The sequence below is a fragment of the Grosmannia clavigera genome, assembly GCF_000143105.1.
Source record: "Grosmannia clavigera kw1407 unplaced genomic scaffold GCSC_173, whole genome shotgun sequence".
In the NCBI taxonomy this organism is placed as follows: domain Eukaryota; kingdom Fungi; phylum Ascomycota; class Sordariomycetes; order Ophiostomatales; family Ophiostomataceae; genus Leptographium; species Leptographium clavigerum.
Genome location: NW_014040765.1, coordinates 1,388,670 through 1,414,755, shown reverse-complemented (window position 1 = coordinate 1,414,755; position 26,086 = coordinate 1,388,670). Strand labels below are relative to the sequence as shown.

At 56.0% G+C, this 26,086-nt stretch overlaps 6 protein-coding genes across 6 annotated transcripts; 3 read left to right on the top strand and 3 right to left on the bottom strand.

The window, feature by feature from the left end:
- Positions 1-634: 634 nt before the first annotated feature.
- CMQ_7259 (uncharacterized protein) lies at positions 635-2,125 on the bottom strand (the record flags this gene model as incomplete). The annotated part of the gene is made up of 5 exons (XM_014314264.1): positions 635-931; positions 989-1,112; positions 1,170-1,622; positions 1,673-1,843; positions 1,902-2,125. 5 exons carry the CDS (start codon positions 2,123-2,125, stop codon positions 635-637), a joined length of 1,269 nt encoding a protein of 422 aa, XP_014169739.1.
- Positions 2,126-6,520: 4,395 nt separating this feature from the next.
- On the top strand, positions 6,521-8,954 carry CMQ_7468 (phospholipase c; the record flags this gene model as incomplete). Its single annotated transcript, XM_014314473.1, has 3 exons — positions 6,521-8,135; positions 8,190-8,231; positions 8,287-8,954. The coding sequence occupies 3 exons, from the start codon at positions 6,521-6,523 to the stop codon at positions 8,952-8,954; spliced, it is 2,325 nt and encodes a 774-aa protein (XP_014169948.1).
- Positions 8,955-9,143: 189 nt separating this feature from the next.
- CMQ_7119 (chromatin remodeling complex subunit) lies at positions 9,144-11,711 on the bottom strand (the record flags this gene model as incomplete). The annotated part of the gene is made up of 4 exons (XM_014314124.1): positions 9,144-11,338; positions 11,389-11,447; positions 11,523-11,601; positions 11,672-11,711. The coding sequence occupies 4 exons, from the start codon at positions 11,709-11,711 to the stop codon at positions 9,144-9,146; spliced, it is 2,373 nt and encodes a 790-aa protein (XP_014169599.1).
- Positions 11,712-12,521: 810 nt separating this feature from the next.
- Positions 12,522-13,298, top strand: CMQ_7327 (uncharacterized protein; the record flags this gene model as incomplete). Its single annotated transcript, XM_014314332.1, has 1 exon — positions 12,522-13,298. One exon carries the CDS (start codon positions 12,522-12,524, stop codon positions 13,296-13,298), a length of 777 nt encoding a protein of 258 aa, XP_014169807.1.
- Positions 13,299-18,278: 4,980 nt separating this feature from the next.
- Positions 18,279-21,020, top strand: CMQ_7068 (uncharacterized protein; the record flags this gene model as incomplete). The annotated part of the gene is made up of 4 exons (XM_014314073.1): positions 18,279-18,301; positions 18,377-18,753; positions 18,815-20,337; positions 20,520-21,020. The coding sequence occupies 4 exons, from the start codon at positions 18,279-18,281 to the stop codon at positions 21,018-21,020; spliced, it is 2,424 nt and encodes an 807-aa protein (XP_014169548.1).
- A 1,035-nt stretch (positions 21,021-22,055) lies between these two features.
- On the bottom strand, positions 22,056-22,319 carry CMQ_7217 (uncharacterized protein; the record flags this gene model as incomplete). Its single annotated transcript, XM_014314222.1, has 1 exon — positions 22,056-22,319. One exon carries the CDS (start codon positions 22,317-22,319, stop codon positions 22,056-22,058), a length of 264 nt encoding a protein of 87 aa, XP_014169697.1.
- Positions 22,320-26,086: the final 3,767 nt, after the last annotated feature.

Below are 26,086 nucleotides of genomic sequence, written 5' to 3'. Positions count from 1 at the left end.
AGCTATGTAGGCATTGGAAGTGTAGACTCATGCGGCATTGCATTGGCAGAGGAACTTGTCCATCAAGCCAGGCTCTTCTTTATTCTACTATCTTCACAAATTTCCTGCCCAGGTGCTTAGAGATATACGAGTCTCAAATATAATGATAGTGTGTGAAAGCTTCGTCACTGTTCGGCTGACTAAGACAGAACAATAATTATCACGTGCTATGTCAACAGTCCTATTAGACTCAATAAGCAGCCTTAGATGAGACTTTTAAATGCTGTGAAAACCAAAAAGTAATTCTCACATATATGCTTCCAATATGGACGAATTCGTATTACAGGAGGATCCTGTCCGACCAAGCAACTCCCATTTCCATAATCTAATAATGACCCTTCCCATATTGCCCAGCCGATTATATACATCATCCCCAAAATAAATAGTGAGACATTAAACGACTCGTCGCAATAGGACGAACGCATATATCTTGAGAAGAAGAAAAAGTCAAATAAATAGGCAACCAACTTGACAGTTGGGCAATGCTAACCCAAGCGGTTGTACGAAGATCGCCAAAGAGTAAAAGTACACCTAGTCGGTACCGCGACTGTTACAACATGGGAACACATTGCAAACCACCAAGCTCCGGACCAGTTTAGAACAGGGCCAGAAGACCGACCATGCCGACAAGGGCGGCGACAGCCGGAACGTTCTGCTGAGCACCAGCAGTGACGACGATGCCAGTAGAGGAAGGGATCGTGGTGACGATGGTGCCGGGGGTGGTGGCCTTGGTGACCTTGGTGGCCGAGGTAGCAGCAGTGGTGCCAGGAACAACAACCGGGGCGGTGGTGGTGCCAGGAACGACAACCGGGACAACGCTCGTCACGCTGGCACCAGCAACCGGGGCGGTGGTGGCAGGGACAGCAGTGGTGCTGACAGCAACGACGGGGACCTATTATTATTAGAAAACATTCTACACTGTCGGTTCTCGTCTGTGGGTAAGACATACCGTGGTGGAGTAGGTCGTGGTGCACGGAACAGTCACGGTCGTGCTCGAGGACGACACGATAGTAACACCCTCAGACGTGGTGGTGTAAGTGACCACGGGGCAAGATGTCGTGACGTAGACGGAGCTGCACTCTGGTTAGCCACAGGACTCTCGAGGAAGGACTGCTCCATCACAAACTTACGTGGTCTGGTAGACGGTGGCCGGGACAACGGTGGTGACCGAGCTGGTTGTCGTGTAGGTCGAGTACGAGGTCGAGTTCTTGGACACGTAGGTCGACGTGACGGGGCACACGGTGGTGTAGTAGGTCGTCAGCTCGGTGGTGGTACCAGGGGCGACGTCAGTGGTGGTGCCAGGCACAACAGCCGGAGCCGTGGTCTTGGTGCAACCGCCCTTGCAGCTGGTGATGGTCAGGGTGGACGTGGTCAGGGTCGTGAGCACGACGGGCGTGCCAGAGACGCTGGTCGTGGTGGTGAGCGGGCAGACGGTCGTGGTGGTGTAGGTGACCTCCGTGTCGGTCTCAGTGACGGGGGCCACCGGAGCAGTGGTCTCGGGCACGGAGGTAATGGTGACCGGAGCAGTGGTCTTGGTGCAGCCACCCTTGCAGCTGGTGATGGTGAGGATCGACGTGGTCAGGCTGTCGATGTTAGCATAGAGCACAGATGTGGAGTGATTTCAAAAACATACGTCGTGATCACGGTCGGGATGCCAGAGACGCTGGTGGTGGAGGTCAGAGGGCACACCGTCGTGGTCGTGTAGGTGACCTCCGTGTCAGTCTCAGTCACGGGAGCGACCGGGGCCGTGGTCTTGGTGCAGCCACCGCTGCAGCTGGTGATGGTGAGGGTTGAGGTGACCTCGCTGTGGCAATGTTAGCAGGCCAGCCACAAGACGACAAAACGGAGCAGGCAAGACATACGTGGTGATCACCGTCGGGACGCCAGAGACGAGCGACGTCGTCGTCAGCGGGCACACGGTGGTGGTGGTGTAGGTGACGTCCGTCTCGGTGACGACAGCCGGGATGCTGCTGCCAGTCACGTTGCGGGCATAGTGGGCATTGTAGACGTTGCCACGGCGGACAGGGGGCATGTTGCTGGCCAGCGCAGAGGCGGCCAGAGCCAGGACGGAGAATGCAGCCTTCATAATTGCGAGTGTGATATTACTGTCGGTAGACGGAGTAAGGTTGGGGCTGGATGTTTGACTGTGCGTTAAGGACAAAAAACCACGAGGCGGAACGGCGGAACGAGCGAGTGAATGCCTGAGGAGAGAAACGAGTGATAAGGTCGAGTGGGAAGAAAGTTCGACTGAGAGAAAGATGGGAAGGACGGGTGGTGAGTTATATACATGTAAGTACGTCGCTTCAACAGGGTTAAAAGCTTAGGCTTAGCAAGAGACACAAGAGAGCGATGCCAAGACAACCCCCCCCCCCCCCTATTGCATACGAAGTAAGCAGTTGCATGTTGGAAATGACATTCTTGTCTTGACTGTCGACTCCACGCTTCGTATCCTGCCGGTTGGTAACGTTTACTCGCCCGAAAACTCTTCTGTCTAGTGTAGGTCTAGCTGACCTGGCCTCCACTCTGCTCGTAAAGATCCAGATATCGATCCTGATGGATAGACACTGTGCCTGTGGAGTACGGAGTGGCTATAGTAGGATACCTTCCGTCGTAACTTCCCGGTGGACAGCGGCGGAGAAAAGTGGAATACGATAATTACTCAAGTAAAATGGACACCGTTTTAGCCCTTCCAACGAGTACGAGCTGCAGGCTACGGGTACTCCGTGCTGAATCTCGGGCGAGTCTGGAGGACAGCCGCTTGTATCTCACTCGTAGAGCCAGCGTACTACGTCGTATCTTCTGCGTCTTACGGCCAGATCACCGGGGGTGGCTCTAAGCGTGCTGGCTGCTAGAGGAAGCCGATTCCGACGGGCACCAGCACCTGGCAGGCTTGATGCAGGCACCAAGACGAGACGGATCCCCCTTGCAGAAGTCGAAAAAAGCACAGGAACAGAAGGAAAAAGAAAGAAGAGCTGAGCCAAGCCTACAAAGACGCGAGATACGAGTAAGATGCACACTATCATCCACAATCGTGTCTGCAGTTGGGCAAACGTCCGGAAGAGGCAGCTGGCAATCATAAGATCCTGACACTTCCATCGCATGAAGGCGGTTCGTACGAAGCGAGACAGAATGGACGTGCTGCATCTATCAGGTCAGCGGCCGTGTGCGGTGTCGAGAAGCGGAGTGGGAACGGTGGGTCGACTACAAGAGCGGGCTATGCGTGAGATGTGGGTGTTAGCCCGTGGCCAAGGTGCTGCAGGGGTTGAGGAGAGATCGAGGCGAGCATTCCCCCATTTACCCCATGAAAACTTGACATGTTCTCTTTTGTCACGACAGCGGTGGGCAAAATCGGCCTTCTTTTGTACGAGGTACCTATTAATATATACGCACAGGGACCAACCACATGGAAGCGTGGGATCGAACCTGTGTTGCTTGGTTGACAAGACCAACCCTTGTGCAATGTCGTAGTAAGAACGTTGCCTGAGGGGAATATCACTTGTGCAGATCAATCACAAGCGCCTATTGGTGGGGACAACGTGCATATGAGATAGCAGAACGGGACGATGCCTTGTACTGTATGATTCACATACATACGAGTAGTACTCATACTCTGTACATTGCTGCCGCGTTTCCGAGCATTGATGGCCTGATAATTGGGTACCCATGAGAAGTGGATATCGCAGAGTCGGACGGCCTCTGGCTCTGCACACCGTACTCTTACTTTTAGGAAGAGAAGATGCTAGAACTGGAATGGCCCAAATGTGGAAATACTGGCGGGAAGAGGTGGGTCTGCCAGCAGTTCTATTCTCGGCGAGCCAATGGAATGTCGAGGAGATGACGACCAAACAATATTTTTGAGTCAGAAAACGTGATGTGCCTGGATTAGCCACCGCATCGACTGAACTTTCTCAGCTTGCAGTACGACGTACTCGTACACAGTACGGAGCGTATGGGCTCTTTGCTTTTGCCGGCGGTGATATCTCTGCCCCTGCATGCCCCTGCATGTGGTGTTCTATGTAGGATGGACAAGTCCAGCCCCGTCAGCAAGTTTGGGTTGGGCCTTCCAGTACCTGCATTAACCCTTGCTTGGGCCACGCTTGTAAGCAGGACTTGCACTTTTTTGCATGTTGTTGGCTACCGACAAGCCCGTACGAGTACGAGTACTGGCGTGTCACTGGGAAAAGGAGCGCTGAAAGCAAGAAATTATCCCCATTCGGCCATTCGGAAATTTGTCCTGTCCAGAAATGCTTCTGCGCCTTCCGCCGAAGACGAGGAACCCAAGATAAGCTCTACGCATACGCGCACTATTTCAGGACATGCGGAATGCATAACACAGGGTGCTTTTGGTGCGTAGCGTGGCCAGCTACCAGAGTAGATCGGCCGGAAGCCCGTCCGGCGACAATTGGAAATATCACCTTGTCATCCCTGCGTACCAGCTCGCTGGACTATTCCGCTGTGAGTACACAGCCGCTACCGGGTCTATTTTCTGCGCTAAACGGCCTTGCCGAGAGAGCCCCGCTCGCCAGTAAGGCACATGAAGCATCTTACGAGGACCGGGCTTTTTGCGAGTACTCCGTAGCCGGCAGTGCACTTGGTTCGTGGTCCAAGCAGCCGCTTCCTACGACGCTACTCTGCTGGCGGCTTCACCGGCCTTGCTCGACTGGATGGCTACGCCCAAAGAAGAATAGCTCGTCTGGCTGCTAGTTTCTCTGGTTTTGGCTGATCCGATTTTTGGCTGATCCGATTTCTGGGCTTTCGAGCCTGACGGAATACTTTGTACTATGTGTAAATGGCCGTGTTTACTTTGTATGGCTAACACACGTATCTTACTCCGTACAGTATCTCGATTCTGTCAGAAAACGTCAGCAGGTAATACGTGACACGTGCGGCCAATCAACCCGGTTGCAACAGCCCATATACTTCCTCGTACCCGAAGCGGATCCTCTTCTTTGTCCATCATCTATCGGATTGTTTACCTTCATGCCAACCGTTTCTATTTTTGATCGATCCCATTCTTGGCTCCCTCTTTGCTTATTTTGTTCTCCCTTCTTTTTGCCTTGGGCACAGCCAGCTCGTTTGCCTCTTCGCACAATCATCTGCTTTTGAAGAGATTTCGGTACTTCCATAGAATACATAATACACTAAGCAGGATACGAGCATGCCTGTAGTTTTGTGCCATGTCAGATACCACCACACCTCGACAGCAGTGATCAAGTCCAATAGCCCCCCCCCTACCTTGTCGCCCCTGCTCGTATCGTCCCGCACACGAGACACAACTTGGCCTGGTTGCCTCCCAACCCCGCTCTTGCTAGTCAGTGAATGGAGTAATGAGAACTGTGATGATGTCAGGCGCGGTGCTGAATACGGGAGAAGGATCCGGAAAAACTACTCCGTAGCGAGCAACCTGGCCGAGCTGGACTTTGTGTGCATTCCAAGGGATAGAAGAGTGTCCATGTAATTTCATCCTCAGCTTGCGAAGCAACATATTTGGACGAGGCAGCTGACGTATGCACTTTGATCATGATTGTCGAAACTAGGCTTGCATACGAAGTACTCTTGATTCTACATACCATCCCACGCTGTAACAAGTGTGATCATGCCAACACACGCACGACCAAACGTAATTCATAGATGCCTTGTTATGTGATGGTGCGGGCTAGAGCATGAGGCATATTGACTGTTGTTGGAGATACTATCTGCAATACGGAGTAAAGCAATTACTTTACTCCGTACTGTGGTAGCTTAGCCTTGCCAAGGACTTCGTCATACTCCAGCTACTTACTCCGTACAGTAGCAGATGCACAATGTTCTGCTGCAATCAGGCTATGGGATTCTGCGCTCATGCATGCAAGTCTTCGTAGTTCAGGTTAGCTCCCGGATCTCAAAGAAGAAACGAGAGACGCTCTCGCCATTGCGGGAGGCCTCGCTAGGACCCGGTGCGATTGACATCCTTTGTAAAATCCACGCCGATGATTCAAGATAATGTCAGTATCAGTGGTCGCTGGTCACAGCCTGGTGCGATGCAGCAGGCGAATGAAGCTGAACTTTGGCAGATGTTTCAGAGGAGTTATGCCGACCAGGTCAATGACACCCAATTAGACTGTAACAGCAGCTGAGATGGATTAAGAGAAATAAACCATTTTTTCCCGTCTCGACCGGGGCATCAGCCGCTCTGTCATGGAGTACGATGCACGTCTATTCACATATCCGATAGCTGCCTGCTTCCTGTTCTGGAGCGATCGGTGAAATTCAACTCCGCTTTTGTGACGCGACGGTGGATCTGAGTATCGAGCTTCGCTGTCCTCAAACGGAAAGAGGCCCAAGGCATCTGTCACGACCCACAGGAAGGAGCAAAGGAACAACGGAGCAAACAAAGCGGAAAGCACGACAGGCAGACATTATACAGCGTGCAGTCACGTTTGCGAGAATAGACGGCGAAGAAATTAGAATCGCATTTGTATCCAAGGCGTGCAGAGCAACGATGTCGCAGTCACCAGAGCAAGTTGGGGGGGCCGGGTCACAGACGCCGGCGCCGGCGCCCGATGCGTCCACGCCGGGCTTCGTGCTGGAGGCATCGATGTTGACACACGCAAGCCGCATTTTTAGTGCGCACGCCGACACAACGGACAACAAATGGTATCCAGAGCAGGTGGCGACGTTTCTGAGCCATGTCCAGGGCGATGAGACAGCCGCTGCAGGACAGCAGGGCATGGACCTCGCCGACTTCCTGCGCTACATGGCGTCGGCAGCTACAGATGCGCAGGGACCGCTGCCAGAAGCTCAAGATGTGGATGATTATCCGCTGTCGAGCTACTTTATCAGCTCGAGTCACAACACGTACTTGACGGGCAACCAGCTGTACAGCGCCGCCAGCACGGACGCTTACCGCATCGTGCTGGACCATGGCTGTCGGTGCATCGAAATCGATGTGTGGGATGGGGACGGGGATTCGTCGTCGGACGAGGATGAATCGTCAAACGACGAGGTGGAGGAAGGGGAGGAGGTAGAGAGCAAAGATGGTATAGAGGGCCAGCGCTGTCGACGCAAGAGCGATGCAAGCAACAGTAGCAGCACCAGCAGCACCAGTAGCACCAGCAGCAGTGATGCCGATCCAGTGGCACGCGAGAAGAAGATGGCAGAACGCCAACAGATGGTAAAGCGAGCCAAGGCGAAGCTGCCGTCATCACTGGCGTCGCGGCTGGCCCGATCGACGCTGGGACGGCGGCTGGAGCACTACGTGGAGAGGAAGACGACGATGACGGCGACGACGAGCGCAGATGAGACAACAGATACGACAGCTGGAGCTGCCAATGCTACTATCACCACTACCACAACCACCACTACCACCACTATCACTGCTCGCTCCCAGGCAGCAGAACCGCGTGTGCTCCACGGATACACGCTCACGAAGGAGGTGCCGTTCCGCGACGTATGTGCAACGATCCGCGAGTACGGATTTCGCACGACAGAGATGCCGCTGATCGTCAGCCTCGAGGTGCACTGCAGCGCGCAGCAGCAGGCTGTGATGGTGCAGATCATGGAGCAGGAATGGCAGGGTCTGCTGCTGGCGTTGCCACTGGAGCCGCCACGGGACGGTGAGGTAAAGGCACTGCCATCGCCAGGCTCGCTGCGCAACAAGATCCTCGTCAAGGTGAAGCATGTCCCGGCCCCGGTAGCGACGGCAACGTCGGACAGCAACAGCAGCAGCAGCACCATCGGCATCACGTCCCAGCTGGCCGACATGGCTGTCGAGACGGAGACTACCGTTGCCAACCCCCCCAAAGTGTCCAAGATCACCCAGGCACTCGCCCAGCTTGCCGTCTACACGCGTGGTGTCAGCTTCAAGAGCCTGGCCCAGCCCGAGGCCACGATGCCGACACACGTCTTCTCGCTCTCGGAAAAGGGCGTGCAGGAGGTGCACGCCAAGGACGGTCCGGCCCTGTTCCACCACAACCGACACTACCTGATGCGTGCATACCCGTCGGGCCTGCGAATTCGGTCGTCGAACCTGGACCCGGCCCTCTTCTGGCGCCGCGGCATCCAGATCGTGGCGCTGAATTGGCAGAACTGCGACGAGGGCATGATGCTGAATGAGGGTGAGAAGTCCCGCCAGTAGCCGTTGATGGAGCTCCGGTTTGCTAACTAGACAGCCATGTTTTCCGGCTCGGCTGGCTACGTCCTCAAGCCTGAAGGTGAGGCCTGACGTTTTGCTGTCCCAGATCTCTCCTACTGACTGCATCACTCTAGTCTACCGCGGTGAAAAGTTGGCAAAGCTGGCGGCCGTTGCTGCTACGTCTGCCGATGCCGTCGCCTTGCCCCCCCCGGCAACGGCATTCTGCATGCTCAACTTGGCCGTTACCTTTTACGCCGGCCAGGCGATTCCACTGCCGAATGCCGACGACGGTGATGCCGACGGTTCGTCCACGCCGACGTCCTCCAGACGGACGGTGCGACCATACGTCAAAGTTGAGCTGCACGTCGACGCCGACCTGACAAACATAGAGATCAGCGACGAAGCGGCAGCAGCCACCAGCCGTGAAGCTGAGGACAAGGAGGGCGAATACAAGGCGCGCACGCGAGTGGCCAAGGAAGGCACGGATCGAAATCCGGACTTTGACGGCGAGGTGGTGACGTTTGCCAACGTGCCGATAGTCGCGACGGTAGGGACGGAGGCCGCCACGTCGGCAGACACGGCAGCCAGGCTTTCATTTGTCCGCTTCCTGGTCAAGGACGCCACCGGCGCGATGCGCCGCGACGTGCTGTTGGCCTGGGCTGCCGTACGTCTGGACCGTCTGCAGCCGGGATACCGCCTAGTGCATCTGCGAGACGCCGTTCATGGACGGCCGACAGGCGGCGTGCTTCTGGTACGAATTGCTAAGAAGGTGGCGCAGGCCGGGACGGTGGATGCAAGGTAGAAAAGGACAGCTGCCGTTCATTGCATCCAGGACTATGTTCTACAGCGTTTCTTCATGTCCGTCTCCGTCCAAAAACACCGTTGCACCGTGAGAAAAGAGAAAGAGAAAAGAGAAAGAGAGATCAGAGAGAAAGATGCACAAACAAGCAAACCCAGTCGTAAACAGTCTTTGGCCTCCTCATCTTCGCACTCACCACTGCCACAGCACCTTGTGGTGCAGAATGCGTGGCCCCAGGAAGGAGTACTCGAACGGGGTGATCCAGCTATCGTTGGTAGTCAGCTTGGCGAACACGCTGGCGCCCTTCCAGACGACGACCTGCTCGTCCATGTCGCGGGCGCTGCGCGAGACCAGGATGCGATCGACCAGGTCCGCACGGCGGGCCTTGAGCCGCTCCTCGAGGTAGGTGGTAAAGTGCGGAGTCTTGGCGCCGCCACCCACCACCATGATGGAGCCGAGAAAGTCTTTGAGCTTGCGCTCGTCGCCTTTGGCCGCGTTCTGGATCGACGTCATGATGGCAATGTCGAGCGGCGCCACTGGCAGCACCGAGTCACGCTCGGCCGCGATCTCCTTGGCCGTCCGGTGGAAGAGCGGGTCCATGGGAAAGAGGCCGTTGAGGCCGTTGAGGCCGGGCGCCGGAGCCCCCACTGTGGCTGTGGCTGTGGCGGTGCCTGGTGCGCCACCTGTGGCTGGGGTGCTTGTGGCGGCAGCCGATCCACTGGGCGCCGGGCTGGCCGCGCCGTTGTTGACGGTGTCGCGACCAGCACCAAAAACATACGGTGCCGGCACGGGTGTGCTGGTGCCCTCAGGGGCGGGAGACGGGGCCTTGGACGTAGAGGGCGTGGCACCGCCGCCGCCGGCAAGATCGCGGGACAGAAAGCTGAACGGCTGCGTGCGATCTTTGCTCGGAGTCGAGATGGCGTCTGCACCGGTGCCACCAGGTCCGGGCGTGCCGAAACGGGGACCGTTGGTGGCCAGCGCAGGCGGCAGCACAGATGGATGATCGAGGGCCAGGATGGCGACCTGGGCGGACGAGACCGGATCGTCGGGAATATCGACATCATAGGCGTTGTAGGTGCGGTCGATCAGCTTGCGGCGGCCGCGCAGCTTGGTGCTGCTGTCGAAGATGGCCGGCTCATACAGGCCCAGCGGCGCCAGGAGGACCTCGTCGTACGTCTTGAACTGGTAGCGGTACGTCGGCTGGTGGGGAGCCCGCAGGTGGAACTGGTACAGCTGGACGGACACGTCGGCCTCGTTCATGGTGCAGTGCTTCAGCTTGAGCTCCTCAGCCAGGAGGAAGTCGTAGCGGCGGCGCAGGTTGATGTCCTGGTAGGGAAAGTGGTCGAAGAGCAGCATCTTGACAAAGGCCTCGGTCACGTCGCGGCCGCCGTACTTGACGTTTACGCGCGATTCCTCGACCACCAGTCCGTCTTCGACACAGGCCACCGACGTCTTCTGCGCGCCCACGTCGACGACGCAGCCCTGGCTGTAGCCGGCTCCGCACGTGGCCGCGTAGCTCTCCTGGATGAAGCACACCTTGCCAAACTCGAACCAGGTCATGCACAGCCGCAGCAGCATCTCCACGTACGCCTTGTCGTAGAGGTCCGGCACCACGAACACGCAGCTGTACTGCCGGCACGACGACACCCGCTGCAGCCCGAGCTCCTGCAGGATCGCGTGCGTCACGATCGCCTCAAAGTCGCTGTACAGGCTGCTGACGCTGCCGTAGTCGTCCTCGTTCAGCCAGCCGTGCTGCATCGGCCACCGCAGCCGGAACGTCGGGTTCGAGTCGTCGGGAATTCGCAGCGCTTCCTGTCCGTAGAACGCGGTAGGTGCCGATGGTGGTGACGAAGCCGGCGCCCCTGTTTTCGTCGCTGTTGTCTCCGTGTCTGTCGCCGTCACCGTCTCCGCCGCGCCGCCCTCAAGCAAGGCTGGCGTCCGTATCGCGTTCACGTCCGTCCACTCGACCTGCAGCGGGTCGTTGTGCGTGGCGATCACCTCGGCCTCCGTCCGCCGATTGTAGTTGATCACCAGCTCCTTGGAGTTGGGCAGCACCTTGCGCTTGTTCTGCCGCATGTCCTGCTTCAGGTCCTCACTCATCTTCTTGTACTTCTTTGACCACTCCTCGCCATACTGCTGCTCGGTCTTGGCTGCCTCCCGTTGTCGTCGTGGCAGCGCCTCCGCCTCGTCCGACTCAGTGTGGTCGAATTGCGTCGCCAGACACATCGGCACCGTCTTGGGCAGTACGTCCGTCGAGAAGCCGATCCGCAGGTACTGGCTGCCCGGGTGAATCACAATGATCTTGGAAATGTCGATGCCGTCCGTCGGCAGCGGAAAAAGTCGCCCGCCTGCTGTTCCGGGAGCAGAAGCGGCATCTCGCCGCGGTTCTGGTTCAGGGCCCGGTCGCGGTCCTTGGCATTCTGCACGAGCCTGTCACGCGTCGCATCGTTCTGCATCCGGAGCGCGAGGATCTGGTCATCCCGCTTCATGTACTCCCTGTTGGAGACCGGTCAGCAAAACGGGAAACGGGAAACAGGAAACAGATCCGTTCCCAGGGCAGCACAAATGTACGTGTAGTAGTTCTTCTGGTTGATTGGCGTGACTTCCGGCCAGCTCGTCTGCTTCATCCCATTGTCGGTACGTTCCAGCCCTGCACACAGATCGCCGTCAGCATGTCTCTGTCTGCTGTCCGTCTAGACAGGTGCAATACATAAACCAACCTTCCCTCAGGAGGACGCGCTCGCTGACTTTGCCAACCATGGTTTCTGTCGTGCTTCACCCGTGGGATCTGATCTGTCGTATGCGTCTGTGTCTAGTTCTGCTCCGACATGCGCATTGAAGAACCCCGGAGCGTCTCTGTCACGTCGCCGTGGCAAAAGGCGGCTTGCGACTGCTGTTCTTTTTGCATTCGCGATCCCCAGCTGCAATCGTGAGCATGTGCAGAGCTATTCCTTATTTGGTTAGCTCTCGGCCGTCGGTGGATCACTTTTCCGCGAGTGCATCCTACTCAGCAACGAGGTGCGGCATGCTTTGAGAACTGAGACCAATACGAGTTGAGGTTCCAAAGTAATAAATGGCAGTTTCGTATGGAAAGCACTTTTTGGGCTTAAGTTTTTTTTTACTTTCCGTATGTGTCTCCTTAATTGCGTTGGTCGTCAGTCTGCCCCTGCATGCATCTCAGCGTTGCATCTACAAGGAGTGTCCTGTTACAAAGAGGAGTCTGTTACAGACAGCTACAGAACAAATCACTGGCTTTGGTAGCGGTTGTAGGGGCAGTTTCGCCTAATCCGGCCGTCGTTGCCCGTTGTCTCACTTGTATTGCCGCTTCTGCCTAGGTAATAGTCACCTGACAGCAATGACGTCGCTACCTCATTTCTACAAACATCTTCCCAGGGGACACAGCAATCTGTCCTAATTCTTGGAAGCTCTGTTTCTCTTTTTTTATATCGGCTGTCAATTGATTGTTTCTTCTTATATTCGTGTCCGAGGCCATATCATAACAAATTTGCTTTGGCTCTGACCTCCATATCACTACCATCTTGATAAAGAGAAGGCACCAGACAACGCATCATGGCTCCTATCCATATATACTCGCAAAGCCCAATCAATGCGGCCAAGCCGGATGGAGTGACTCCGCAGACAGACGGACCGACCGACGAAAAAGCTCCCAATGCGCATCCTGCAACAACGAGCGCTGCCGTGTTTACCGGAGCTGCCAGTGGGGGCCCTCCTGCACGACCCGGTGCAGTTCCAAGCCTGCCACAGCCAACGGGAGCCCCTCGAATCAACCGCTATCAGCCTGTCCAGCCCACGCCTACCGCGAAAGCAGCCAATGCAGGCCCTCCGCCTCCGCAGCCTGGAGCCGTGCCTTTGCCACCCAGCAGAGGACCACCAACAGATGCACAAATTTTCCCAAATCCCGCACAGCAGACACCAGTCCCGTCTGCAGCTGATGCAAGTGCTGCTCTGCCGAACCAATATCCGCCACAGATGTCCATCCCCCCTTTGACATCAGCAGCCTACCCACCTCCCCGCGGCACCTATACCTCAGTACAGCCGCAAGCTCCGACCGGTACCTGGCCAAGCATACCACAGCCGACCGGGGTTTTTGCGGTGCCTCCACCTGTTGATGAGCGATATCTAGGCCACCCCCCTGGCTACACGCAGAACGCACATGCGGGTGACATGAACAGCTCCGAAAGGGCTGCAGCCCAGGCAGAAGTCTATGGCAGCGAGGACAAGGACGGCGTATGGGATGTAGCCAAGAAGCTTGCAAGAGCGGCTGGCGACCGAATCTCAGCAGCCGAGACAGAGGTCTGGAGGCGGATCAACAGCGAGAGCGGTTAAGGAAAGGATGGATGCTGGCCGTCGATCCCGGGGTGTAACACTGCTACTGGGAAACATAGTCTCTATTATTAGATGATCATCGCATAGATTGGTCGAATGGGAAAACCCTTCTGAGGGGTTGTTTGCTTTGTTTTACCATGCTGATAGAGTTTACATGTGACCACTTTTCGTACAGCTGCCTACGAGGTGAGACAGAACAAGTCGGGGAGCAAGGGCACCGTTTGCAAACCAATCTCCTGCCACTCGGTCACTTTCTACAGACATGTTTGCGGCATTTGATCCTCTTGCCGACAAGTACGAGTATGGCTGTGTGTATGGGTTGAGGTAAAATCTCTGGATACGATCATCAAAATTACCTAAAACAGTCGACTTTGTCATGCGTTAAGATGTGCAAAGCGTGTGGATAGGGGGGATAGCCTCGTGAGAATGGGACAGCCGTACGTGCTACTGCGCCTAGCTGGACTCCCGTTCATGCTTATAGCCTATTTCCTTTTGGATCGTACGTCTGGTTTATTTTTACTTGCGTCCCCTCTTAGCAGATCCCGATGCCTACTAAGCTAGGCTGGAGAAGGGGATACATCCCTGGAGTCAAGGAATAAAAAAAGAAAACACTGGCTAACGCCGACAAATGCCGGGGCGCATGAATGTGTTTGTTTCCTCTTCGGTGACGCCTTTTTTGATCTGGCCCTAGGCCTTACCTCGTAGTATTTTTTCCTGTCGACATATAGGGTGGATACGTCTGGGAGTTTAGCGACGACAATTTGTTTCTATCGGTCGTGTTTCTCTTTGGCTTCCTTGTGCTATAGCAGTGAAAGAAACAGATAACAGAGCCGGTTAACGAAAAAGAGGCTTGGAAGATGACCCCTGCGCAAGATCAAGGGAGCGTGGGGCACTCTAGATATATCGAGGCAATTAGTGAGATAAGGCAGGACCTGCAGTAAGCTTGATTCGGCCGCATCACGAGATCGTCTAGTTTCTTTTTTACAAGCAACAATGACCACGATCTGCCGTGACCGAAGCTGGAGCAGATGGAGCAGAACGAGCCGCTGCTAATGCACGTGCGCCGCGCAACGCACGTACGAAAGTAAGACGCACACGTCAGATACGCACTCGTCATGGACGGGAGCCAATATCAAGACTAGATCGAAAAGAGCAGCGCCGACATCCCACCTCGACCCCGGCCCCCGCCCGCGGATATTGTATCTTACTATGTACATTCATGCAAGCCCGAGCAGCCGGACAGCGTTCGGGGGCCCCAGATGTGGTGAGAATCTAAATGTGGCCCACGCGATCAGCAAGTTCAGCCTACAAGGGATCAGGCGAAGGCTTTGTCTTAGCGTCTGCGTGTCTGAGAGTACGAGCATCTACCAATGCACACATTCAGAGCTGATAAGGTCGCATCGCATTCCCGCTGCGACCCTGCACAGATGCAAAGTGGCGAGGGCGCATGGCAGCGGATGGCACGCGAAAACTCTTTATTCTCGTCTCTAAATAGAGTTTCGGTCTCGCCCTTGGCATTCTGGCGATGCGCTCTCGTGTCGGCGTGTCGAGGACGCTGATCGCCGACGAGAGTGACAGATAGACCCGCCGAGCCGCCGCAGCGCCGTCTGGAACGTGGCTGTGAGAATAGGGGCACATGCATCTTTGTGCGCGTCTGCACGTCGTCCTGACGGCGTGGCACGTTGGGGGGATGAGGGAAAGTGATGTGGGCTGCAAGGGTTTGCGGGATCCGTGGTCTGGTCGAAAACGGGAAGACGACGAGACCTTGGCCTCTCTACCATACTCTGTCCCGGTTTGGGTCGTGTTCCCCCCCCTTTTGTACACACGTCGTCGTAGCGTAGCCAAGCCATTCGTCCGTTCTCTCAGGGGAACGGTGGGAGTGATACGTTCAGTCACGCTCGGCCGCACTGGGCCAAGAAGAAGGCTGTCAGGCCAGCGGGGAGACACACTGAGAGAAGAGAGACGGGGAATGAGAGGAGACGAGAACAGACGATGGTGTGCCGGCTCTTTTGCTGGATCGCCGGCCTGTTGTATCATGTCTCCGACAGAGTCCACATACGGTTTTTGCGGAGACGCGAGTCGGCGATTGCGGTCAGACATCCCATGTTCGATGTGCATCTTGGCGGCTCACGAAAAAGACTGCTGACAAAGGCCCAGCAGAGGAGTCGATTCGCGATCGCATCCGCAGCATGGCCAAAACGTCGCGACGTACGGAGTAGCGCGCGACCAGACATTGGGCAAGAGAGGACAAGCGCGCATACATACTACATACGGAGTAGTAAGATATCTTACTACTCCGTATGTACTCCGTACTCCGTATCTTACATCGGCTCGTCGCATCGGCAGGGGAGCACTCTCGTACAATGAAGATACGACACCTCTCTGGGGCTAAGGCTCCTGTGACAGATCTGAGACGGCAGACCCTCCCGCTCCCCACTGTTTCTGCTCTTGTAGGGGGCACTTCCAGCGCAGGCCTCTTGGCGCAGACGCCTGCAGGCAGTCGAGGTAGCAGTACAAGCCCAGGGCGGCTGTCACCTGCTGCCCCACATCCTTCCGTCGTCGGCTGCTCCGTCCTGCGTGTTCAGCGGGTCGCGCTTTCCTGACAGCCCCTGCCGATGGCCAGGCTCGCGACCAATCAGGAAGCGGCTTGGTCAAGGCAGCCCCGATCTCAAACGCCAGAGAAAGTCTAATGACGCGCCGTTTTTTCCCTCTCTCTTCACGTTCTTTCTGACGAAACCGTGCCTCCACACCGTCCGCGCGCGATGACAGTGCAGCAGAACAGCTCATTATCGCCGGCATCTTGCTCTTCCGTCTGGTCGTGCACCCGAAAGAGGCAGTCCTGTCGCTGGGTACCATCGGGGAGGTGACAATTGGCGAAGCAAGTCTTCTTTTTCCGTCACCGGCCCGGCCTTGTTTTCGTTTCGATCAGTCCCCAGCCCGGCCTGCTGACGGCTCTTGCCAGAACTGCTGGTCGGTGCTCGGGTTATACGACGTACTCCGTAAGAACGAATACGAGTACTCGCAGACAGGACCTCGTGAGTTTGAACGTGAGCGTGGGCGTGTTTTGTGTGAGTATATTGCCGCGACGGCGAGCACGGACACGGACACCGTGTCGACAGCCCCGTTGTTAGATGTTCGTTGCAGGAAGCTCTGGTCGCGATGCTCACCCAGCCGGACCTTTACACAGCTGCGAGGCCGATTGCTCGGCTGGCAGGCGAATTGGCTCTGCCTCGTATTTGGCCGCTTTGGGCAGTGACAGCTCGGGCAGATCGGTTCTCCGGCTGCACGATCTCATTGATCGAGTTCGGGAACGGAGACTTGCAGCCAGATTGACGCCATCTGCAGAATACAAATGCAGAATGCAGAATGCAGAAAACACAATACAGAATACACAATACAGAATACACAATACACACAAATGCAATGCCGCAGATCCGTCTCTGATTTCCTGACAGCTGGAGATCGCTTCTCCTGATCGACAATAAGCTCTTACTTCTCCATTTTCAGCATCGTCCACCGTCGCTCTCGACCTTTTCTATCTTACTGTGTACCTCATTCTGTCCACTTCTGGTTATTCCAAATTGCTCGACACAGGGATCCTGCCACTTGAGACAAACCACTTCCTCAGAAAAAAACCCCTGTCTCTCCACCGTCTCCATCTTTTCACCTTCTCTCTCCCAAACGCCCCATTCACAAACTGATCCTCGCGCACCTACCGTCTAGTCCTATCCCCTCCGTTTCCGTTTTCCTTGCTGCCCCTCTTCAGCTATCCATTGCGGGCCGTCGTTTCTGTGCAGATTCACACAACTGTTCCGAAAACGGCCTCCGTCTGGATCCGCCGCCCTGCTCAAACCTTCCCTCCTTCTTCCTCCACATCCTCTTCTGTTGACGACTCTCGACATCATGCTCCGCCTTGCCGTCCCCTCCTCTTTCCCGGCCCCCTTGACGGCTCTACCCTTGCCACCCACACTCACAAACATCTACACTTAATCCCAAAGACAGCGGCGGCCCATTGACGTGGCAACCTCGCATCCTCGCCGAGAGGCCCCTGTTTCCCCGTCCCCATCTGAGCCACTGGGCGCATCTGTTGCTTGTAACAGGCAATCCGGCCTAGCTCCTACCGGCGTTCCGAACCACTGTGTATGGCCGTGCTGAACGTCCGTCCTCACGGACGAGCCAGACGGCCTGTCTAAATTATGTAGCCACTTTCACATCATGTCTAACGTGCTCCTGGTCCCTCCCACCCTGCCATAATTTTTTCTCAAATACATCAGGGCGCCTGCACTGCCTCTCCGGTTTCCTCTGCTGCTTGTTCTCTCGTCCCACATCTCTTGAACCCCCATTCTGCTTGCTTGCTGCTTGCTGTCGGACCCGAAGTCCACAGCTCTGTTTCTCTTTCACCCGTCGCTCCTTGCTTATAATTCCCGTCTTAATTCTTCAAGCCTGGGATCGGATTTACCCATATTTTTTCCTTTTTCTTTTTTTTATCTCCCGCCGCTCTCTGAACCCTGCTATATCACATCCTCTGGTCTATATCATACCAAGAGCTGGCTCGTTGATTTTTCCCTCGTTCTTTTTCTTCTTCCCCTCCCTCGTCCAGATTTGTTTATCTTCCGAGCGTGTCCTCGCTCTTCACTCCTTAGTTCGTTCTATATACGGCCCAGCGACCAGATACCACGTTCCTTGCCTTGCATACGCGTACCAACTACAACTTACACCCCACACCAGACACTCCCTCTGTTGATATACGCAGCAAGTCCCTTATATCTTCTTCGTTTCTGTGCTCTGTCACCCCTCTATTCTCGCCTGTCCTTTTTGCTCCATATTACCATCTATCTTCTCTACCGCCTGAGGCGCTTCGATCCTTTATACTGTACAAGACAGACAGCAGCAACACTAAAAGTGGAACACTACCTTCTTTGTATATCACCAACGATTTCGGAAAGATAACGCACAGGCGCGCCTGTGATCTAGCGTGTCATGGATACTGACAAGATGCACATGTGAGTGTCTGATGTGCGCGCTGGTTTGATTGTCCGACTTGGACCCGTCTTGCTTACATGTATGCTCCCTCCTAGGCAACAGCAAATGCAGCATCTGCAACCAACGCCGACGTTTGTGTTCAGCAGCAACGACACCGGAAATAGCGGTTTCGCGGCATGCCGATCGTCACCGCCGCCTGGACTCGCAATGGGTGGCAGTGCTATCAACGCACCGGCAGAGCCGGCAGCGACCATGTCGACACCCCCGGCGGGCACGTGGATGACGCCCACGTCGCAAGGTTTGCGCCCGCGACCGGCCACCATTCAGGAGGGCTTTTCGTACTCCATGGGCGAGACATATGGCAGTTTGACGTCGTGGGATTCGGCGACGCTGCCGATGCAGCTGACACCCAGCGACACGACGATGTCGAGGCCGATGTCGATGCACCAGGAGTTTTACCCGGGCAGCAATGGTAAGTCAAGATGGTGACACAGGAGTGAGGCACAAGGCCCAATGCTGACACAGGATGGCAGGCAACTGGATCCAGAAGCCGTGCGACGACAGCCTGGACTTCCATCTGGACGGCGAAATGGGCCTTGGACAGGCGTACACGACAGACGAGGCGATCCCAATCCTGGACCTGCGGTACGCTGGCGGAGCGGCAATGGACGGCGAAGGACTCACGTTTGACAGCGGGCTGCGCCCACGGCGGATGTCGGGCTCGTCATTCACCATGTCGACGTCGGGCGGGTTGTCGGACATGCCGTCATACGAAGACTTTTCGGCCGCGCTGTCGGATGCGCCATCGTACACGTCTGACTACCGACCGCCGTCGAACCGAAACTCGCTGATGTCGTCGACGCTGTCGCCAGTGGCCTCGCCGCGCATGACGCCGCAGAGCCGGTCGGAGCTGGTGCGTACGCAGAGCCGCGGTCGAGCATCGCCGTCGCCGCGGCCGACAGTGCGATCGGCGCCGTACAGCGTCGACGGCTCGCGGACGAACAAGCGCTGGTCGACGGGGTCGTACGCGACGATGCCCAGCCGTCGGTCGTCGCCGTATGCCTACTACGGTACGCCAACACAGGCGCCAACCAGCAGCTGCAGCAACCACGAGCCGTTTGGGCCGCGCTTGGCACCGCCGTCGTTGTCCTCGTCGCCGACGATTGGCGGCGGCCAGCTGCCGCTGAGTCTCGGCAACCTGCAGCAGGCCACCGTGGCCGCGGCTGCGGCGGCAGCAGCAGCAGGCTGCGGCGGCCAGCCGTTGTCGACATCCTTCTTCCTCCCGAACAGCGCGCAGACGACCGCAGTACCTGGATTCGCGCGGCACAGCATGCTACTGCCGACACAGCTGCCCTCGCAGGCCGGCGCCATGGCCTTCCACCACCACCCGCATATCCTAGACGGCAGCCACGGCAGCTTCTCAGGCGCCCACCACCTTTCAGCTGCCAGTCACGGGATGCACCACCACCAACATCAGATGGTCCCCAGCCAGCACCAGCTGCAGCACCAGCTTCAGCACCAGCACCAGCTCCAGCTCCAGCACCCATACCAGCACCCACACCAGCTACTGCCCCACGCCCACCCGCTGGGCCACCCGCACCATCTGGGCAGCAGCAGCAACACGAGCCCGTTCGACACGGTGATGATGCCGGGCAGCGCGCTCCCGCACGGGCTCTTCCGGATGCTGCAGAGCAACGGCGACCCGCACACGCTGCATGGACACTACACGGACCTGTCGGACCCGCCGGACCTGTACTCTTCGCTGCACGAGGAGCAGCTGCCGCCACCGCCCGAGGACATGAACCCGGAAGACCCCGACATGGTGCCGCACGAGCAGGAGCTGCGTTTCAGCGGCGACCTGTACACGCCGCGGTGGGTGCGTGGCCACGGCAACAAGCGTGAGGGCTGGTGCGGGATCTGCAAGCCGGGCCGCTGGCTCGTGCTGAAGAACTCGGCCTTTTGGTATGACAAGAGTTTCACGCACGGCGTCAGCGCAGCCACGGGCAACCCGTTTCAGGAGCCGCAAGAGACGCGGCGCATGGACGGGAACCCAGACGTGTGGGAGGGCCTCTGCGGCAGCTGCAACGAGTGGATTGCGCTGCTGAGCAGCAAGAAGAAGGGCACGACTTGGTTCCGACATGCTTACAAGGTGTGTTTTCTTTCTTTTTTCTTATGTTTTCCTTCTCTGTTTCTTTTCTATTCTCTTCTTTTCTTTGGCTCTCTCTCTAACACAACCAGTGCCACACACATCAGAAGATCAAGGACGCCCCAAAGAGACGACGCGAGAGCAACCATGCGAGAGCCACTGGCGGCCTGGCTGCCGGTATGGCCAAGCAGCCGTACGACAACCAGATGTCCGGACAGACGCAGGCCACGTCAGCTCCACAGCAGCAGCAGTCGCAGGCCCCGTTGACGCCACAGTTGACGCCGCAGATGACACCTGCAACCACCTCGGCGGCCACGTCGACTATGTCGCTGCCGTCAACAGGCGAGCAGCAAATGGCCACACGGCAGCAGCAGTCGCCGCAAAACTCTCCCCAACAGCAGAAACTGAGCCCACAACGGCAACATCTAATGCAGCAGCAGCAGCAACAAGACAACCACCACCAACAACAACAACAACAACAACAACAACGGCGTCTACAACAGTACACGCGGCCTCCACCGCCACCACCGCCACAGATGCGGCAAATGCCGATGCCCTTGACTCACATCGAAGGCCTGGGCAACATGATCTAGCCCTTGAGGGCTCGCTTTAGTTTCTTTTTCTTTTTTGTTTATTTTTGTATCTGGCTTTCACTTTTGCACATATGTACCTCCTCAGTCGGCAGGTTTCAACCTTTCCCCTTTCCTGTTTGTTACACGATTTTGTTTTCCAAGAATGGAACGGCCTAAAGAACCCAATATGAGATACCACCTTCTCTTCGTCTACAATTGTTTCTAGTTTTATCATTTTTCGACGACTCGGCGTCAGAGAGCAGCAATGGAATTAAAATACAGGGAAATGAAGCTGATGCCAGCAAGAAGTAGAATGAATAGACCCTTGAGCCCAAGAGGACACCTCTCCATATTTCCCATATTTCCACAATCCCACTATCCTGTCTCCTACAACATGTTCGAACAGGGAGACGTACAAAGAGCGTGATGGAATGAAAGGAGAGCCGAACTGCTCATGTCTTTCCCGAAGCCAATAGCAATAGCACTGTATTTGGTGCATGCTAGGGAAACAAGTCCCTACTCCCGATAGTTCTGCTAATGTTCAGACACGTCAATGGCCAAACCTGGCCTGGCTTCATTCCAAGCTTACGACTGACACTACTCGGTCAGCGCTTGTGCTCTCAGCATATGTCTTCTGCCGCCCTTGTGCAGATCGACGGCGATCATAGCCGGTGGCGGTAAAACAGAGTCTCGAGCCCGTCCGAAACATATAATCGGGATACCACCGGAATGCTCCAGCAACTGCAGGACGAGCAGCCCGATTTAGGCGATCGTGTCGATGGCCACCAGATCAGGCCTCGTGCTCAAGCAAGTAGAAAAAAAATATAGAGGCTGCGTGGCAAGCTGGCAAGGGAGGGATGGAGATCGGTAGACAAGAAGAAAAACAGCATTCGACGGGTCTGGCGTTGCCGGATATCTGCTGCTCGTGCATCTTGATAGTAATACAGAAAAGCCACCAGTCAGAGTAGTGAGACAAGACGGAGGTGAAAAAGAAACGAGCATCTGTTGATGCACATCAGACATCGCATCGTATTGGAGAGACTCCGCTTTTCTAGTTCATTGCCGGTTACCTGCTTTCCGGAGGTCCTTTCGGGAGATGCACTTTGGCACCGAGAAGACGATGTCGATTGGCCGGCCCTGTGCCGAAGCGGCTAAGCAGGCAGCATTTGTAATGGAGAAGAGATGGCCGGGCCCTTGTGCAGCTGGTGACAAGGAATGGGGCGGCATATTGGCCCTGGTCCGTGGCTCTTCTTTTCCTCCCTCTCGCTGGCCTCGGCCGAGGTGAGACAGGGCGAGAGACAGTGCGTCGAAAGCGATCATGTCCGTACTGCGAGCGAGAGCTCGTGCTCGAGCAGACGAGGAAAGCGAGCAGTAAAGCCGTGTAGAGAAGGCTCTGCTGCCCCCGGCGTTTTAGTTTGAGCCAGATGCATGCAAGGTCCTTTTGTTTTTATACAGACCGGCCGATTTGCATCTCGCGGCCGGTAACGTCATACAGACCGTTTGCTTCGACCGGAAGTGCCGACTGTCTCGTCCATTGCTGGTTGGAGGATGGAAGATGCCGGGGGCCTCTGGCTGCACACCTTCTCGGAGGCTCTGCATCTGACCAAGCGGTTCCCGGTCATCCCGCATTCCAAGGAGTCATGCTGTCAGACATGGTCAATTGGCCGACGAACCAAGGGCCTCTTTTCTTCTTTTAATTTATGTATGAAGGTCCCTACCAAAAGTTCGTTCTCACCGCTTCGGCAAAATGGAAAGGTAGGTATAGTGCTAGTAATTTATTACTACTGTATTTAATACAGCAGTGTTAGCGTAAGTACTATGTGCGAAGCATCCTGTAAAAATATTAGTAATCGGATTAGATTGGCGACAATATCCACTAAGTTCTAGCGTACCATCGCTAATAACTTTCTCCGTATGATTTACACTCTGCACTATGTATTGCCGCAGTTATAGAAAAGCGGTGAGAACGAACTTTTGGTAGGGACCTCCGTATGTATTGAGATTTTGCTGCTGGGTTTTGTCTGCCTGCCGGCCGTCCTCTATAAAAGCAGCGAGCGTACGGAGTACGGAGTAGATCGATGCGGCATCCCCACCAACGCATACAAGTAGTCCGTAGGCCAGTCCCTTAGTCCAAGTAAGGGGATCTTATTCTCGGCCTGGGCCCAACGGACTGGATCGACTCGCAAGTACTCCGACCAGAAGACGTCACCGGTCTCCAGAGGCAGAGGCACGGAAAAGGGGCGGTGCTGAGCGCACGCCAGCGGAGATGAGATGCAGCCAACGAGCCGAGACAGGCCAACAGCCAGATGAGCCCGGCCAATGGATCTGCCCAGACGAGGCTTTCCCTGGCGGCACAGTGTCCACTTTCCACCGAGATATCGCTGTATTCCTTCTTTCGCAAGCCGGGGTGCCAGCTGCCAGTGCATCGCTGCACCTGGAGCAGAAAGGCCGCAGAGACCGGCTGCTGGCCCGCTCTCTGTACTTCGGGACGCCGGCCAAGAGGGGCCCTGTGGCTGCTACTATGTACGTGGACGTCTGCCCGACTGGGCTCCGCTTTTGCCGGGAGGGAGGCTCGCGCAAGTCGCAAGCGAGACAGCGCCGACGGCGAGCACAACCGGCAGACGGTCCTTACGCGGCGACGAGCAGCGTGGTGGAAGAAGCAAGCTATTGTCGGATCCTGGCCAATGGTCTGGGCCGGACAAATCGACGACAGCTTCTTCGTCTCGGACAGACAGGGGTTTTGGCGCTATTTCCAGGGAATGTTGGGTGCCTCCAACCTGTTCAGCTGGCCTGGGGGCTGCTGCGATGCATTACGGCGTCCAATGCAGACATCTTAGCATTGTGTCGTAATCTGCCGCTGACCGGCCGACCACGGCCAATCGACGACGCCTTCTGCCTCCATTCTGCAGCGTGCCTGCAGCGTGCCTGCAGTAGGGCAGCGCCTCGGCGTCGTATCGTCGCACATGCCATGTATCCTACTCCGTACAGCTCGATCGTCTGTCTGCGAGCACTCGTTCTCGTATGATCGCAGAAGGGGGATTTCCCCGCTAACCAGACTGGCTGTGGGTACGTAGTACGCTCGTAACGGCCACTCCGTATGCTATGTCATACATAGTAGTAGAAATCCTACCGTGGCTCGCAGGTGTGAATACGTACAGAGTACGGAGAAACAGCATGGAGGTATCCACAAAGCGCTGTATTTCTCAAGTATTGCTCGCTACAGAATGTGCTAGAATATATTAATACAGGGTATCCCCGTCTGAACTTTCCCACCTCGGCGCGTGCTATGCTTACGTAAACATAGCCTTAGGGCCAACCTCGGTTGGTCCCAGCGCGCCTCCCAGGGGCAGTCTAGTGGCGCCCCAGTGGCTGGCTAGCGACGCTTCTTCGCTCTGGCACCGCCCAGGGGAAACCAACGCAGGACACGAATGGGCGCAACGCCTTCGAAACGGCTGCCAACCAAACTCCGCAATGGCCTTCGTTACAGAGGAGCGCACACGCTGGCTGTCTTACCGCATTGCGTGGAAGCCCCACTGAATAGGCCGTTGGAATAGCCAGACACATGTGCTCCGTACTACAAGGCGCCCGAAAAAGAAGGAAAACAAGAAAGAAAAAGGAAACACAGCAGGGAAAGGCGATGGAAAAAAAGCCATCGCCGCGATCACGTATGCAATAGATTGCATCATTCACAGGCCCTCCTACCCAATGCCTACACGTAATCCGCACATTCTCAAAGCGGCAAGAGCGACGTTCTGACTCGACCTGACCAGAAACCTGCTGTCTTCTCTCGTCCTGCCGACACGCTGGCGCTGTCCGGCTGTTGTCCATCGCACCTGCCGATCCCGCATGTGAGATACTTGCCGTATGCAGCCGTGACCTGCGTGTCGAGATGGCTGCTCCTTCCTGCTCACTGCGTGCCTCGTTGTCTCAGCCCATGTCTCTTGTTCGTAGGCCTTTATTTCCTTCTTCGCACTTTCGTCCTTCTCTGGCGCGCTGCCTCTTATTTGTCTTTGCCTCCTCTCTTCTATCGCTTCTCTGGCCTTCTTACCAACACTACACAGAATCTTACCAAAACCACACGATCCTTTTGTCTCCTTGCATGCTAGCTCTTCCCAACAAGTTACCTCCGTCCGCTAACAGCCGCCTGCCTATCGCAACTAACACCTAACACCTCCTCCTTCGGGCTTGTCTCCCATTCTCATCTCGTCCTGTCCAACCGGCCAATCAGACCCCTGGTCACGAACCCCAAGCATGCCTTCCGAACAATATCTCTCAGAAGTCCGGTCCCCCCAAGAGCTATAACAAACATATCCTATACGAGTACCGCCCGGGTGTGCAGAGTTTCACGCGCAACCGTATCCCGGCAGACCGACAATTTGCCAGGCTTCTACGGAGTATCTTCTCGCGATCCGCTGGCCTTGTGCCTGCTTTCCCGCTCAATCCTGCCGTTTGCCTTCGTCCTCCCTCTTCCATCCCTCTCTCCGACCACTCTCGTTTTTCTACTCGCCTTCCAAACTTGTACATCAATGTTCTGGCTTAGCTACCAGACTATTCCCGTTATCATCCCTTTCGCTATCTTGTTTTACTGCTCGTGCGTGCCAGTTTCCACTGACCGGCCCCAACTTATGATCACGGCTGCTTCGTCCACTTCCCGCCACGGCCATTCTTCTTCTTTTCTCAGACTACCATAGCTTTAGCCATTCTGATCTTCCCGCTCGTTATTTTCCTCGCCTCTTTCTGTTTCTTTCTTTTTTCGTCCCACGAATGACCCCGGACCACCTACGACTGTTATATATTCCACTGCACACGACTACGCTCGACGCATCTGCATTGCATTACTGTCACTGTAGCATCACTCTGGGATCTGTGGCATTGCTGTGTTATTGCCCTTACCCGGGTGAGAATTTGACTCCATTTCGAAAATCTGCTCGAAATAGCCCACCAGGCCCACGCCGCACAATACACCGCTTTGCAACGACACACAAACTTCTCCGGCTTTCTCTGTCTCTGAGCCGCCTGCCACAAGGGTTCCAACTCGTCCCGTCAGTCTTACGAGCGGCCACCTCTCTCAGACTCGGCCCTGCCGT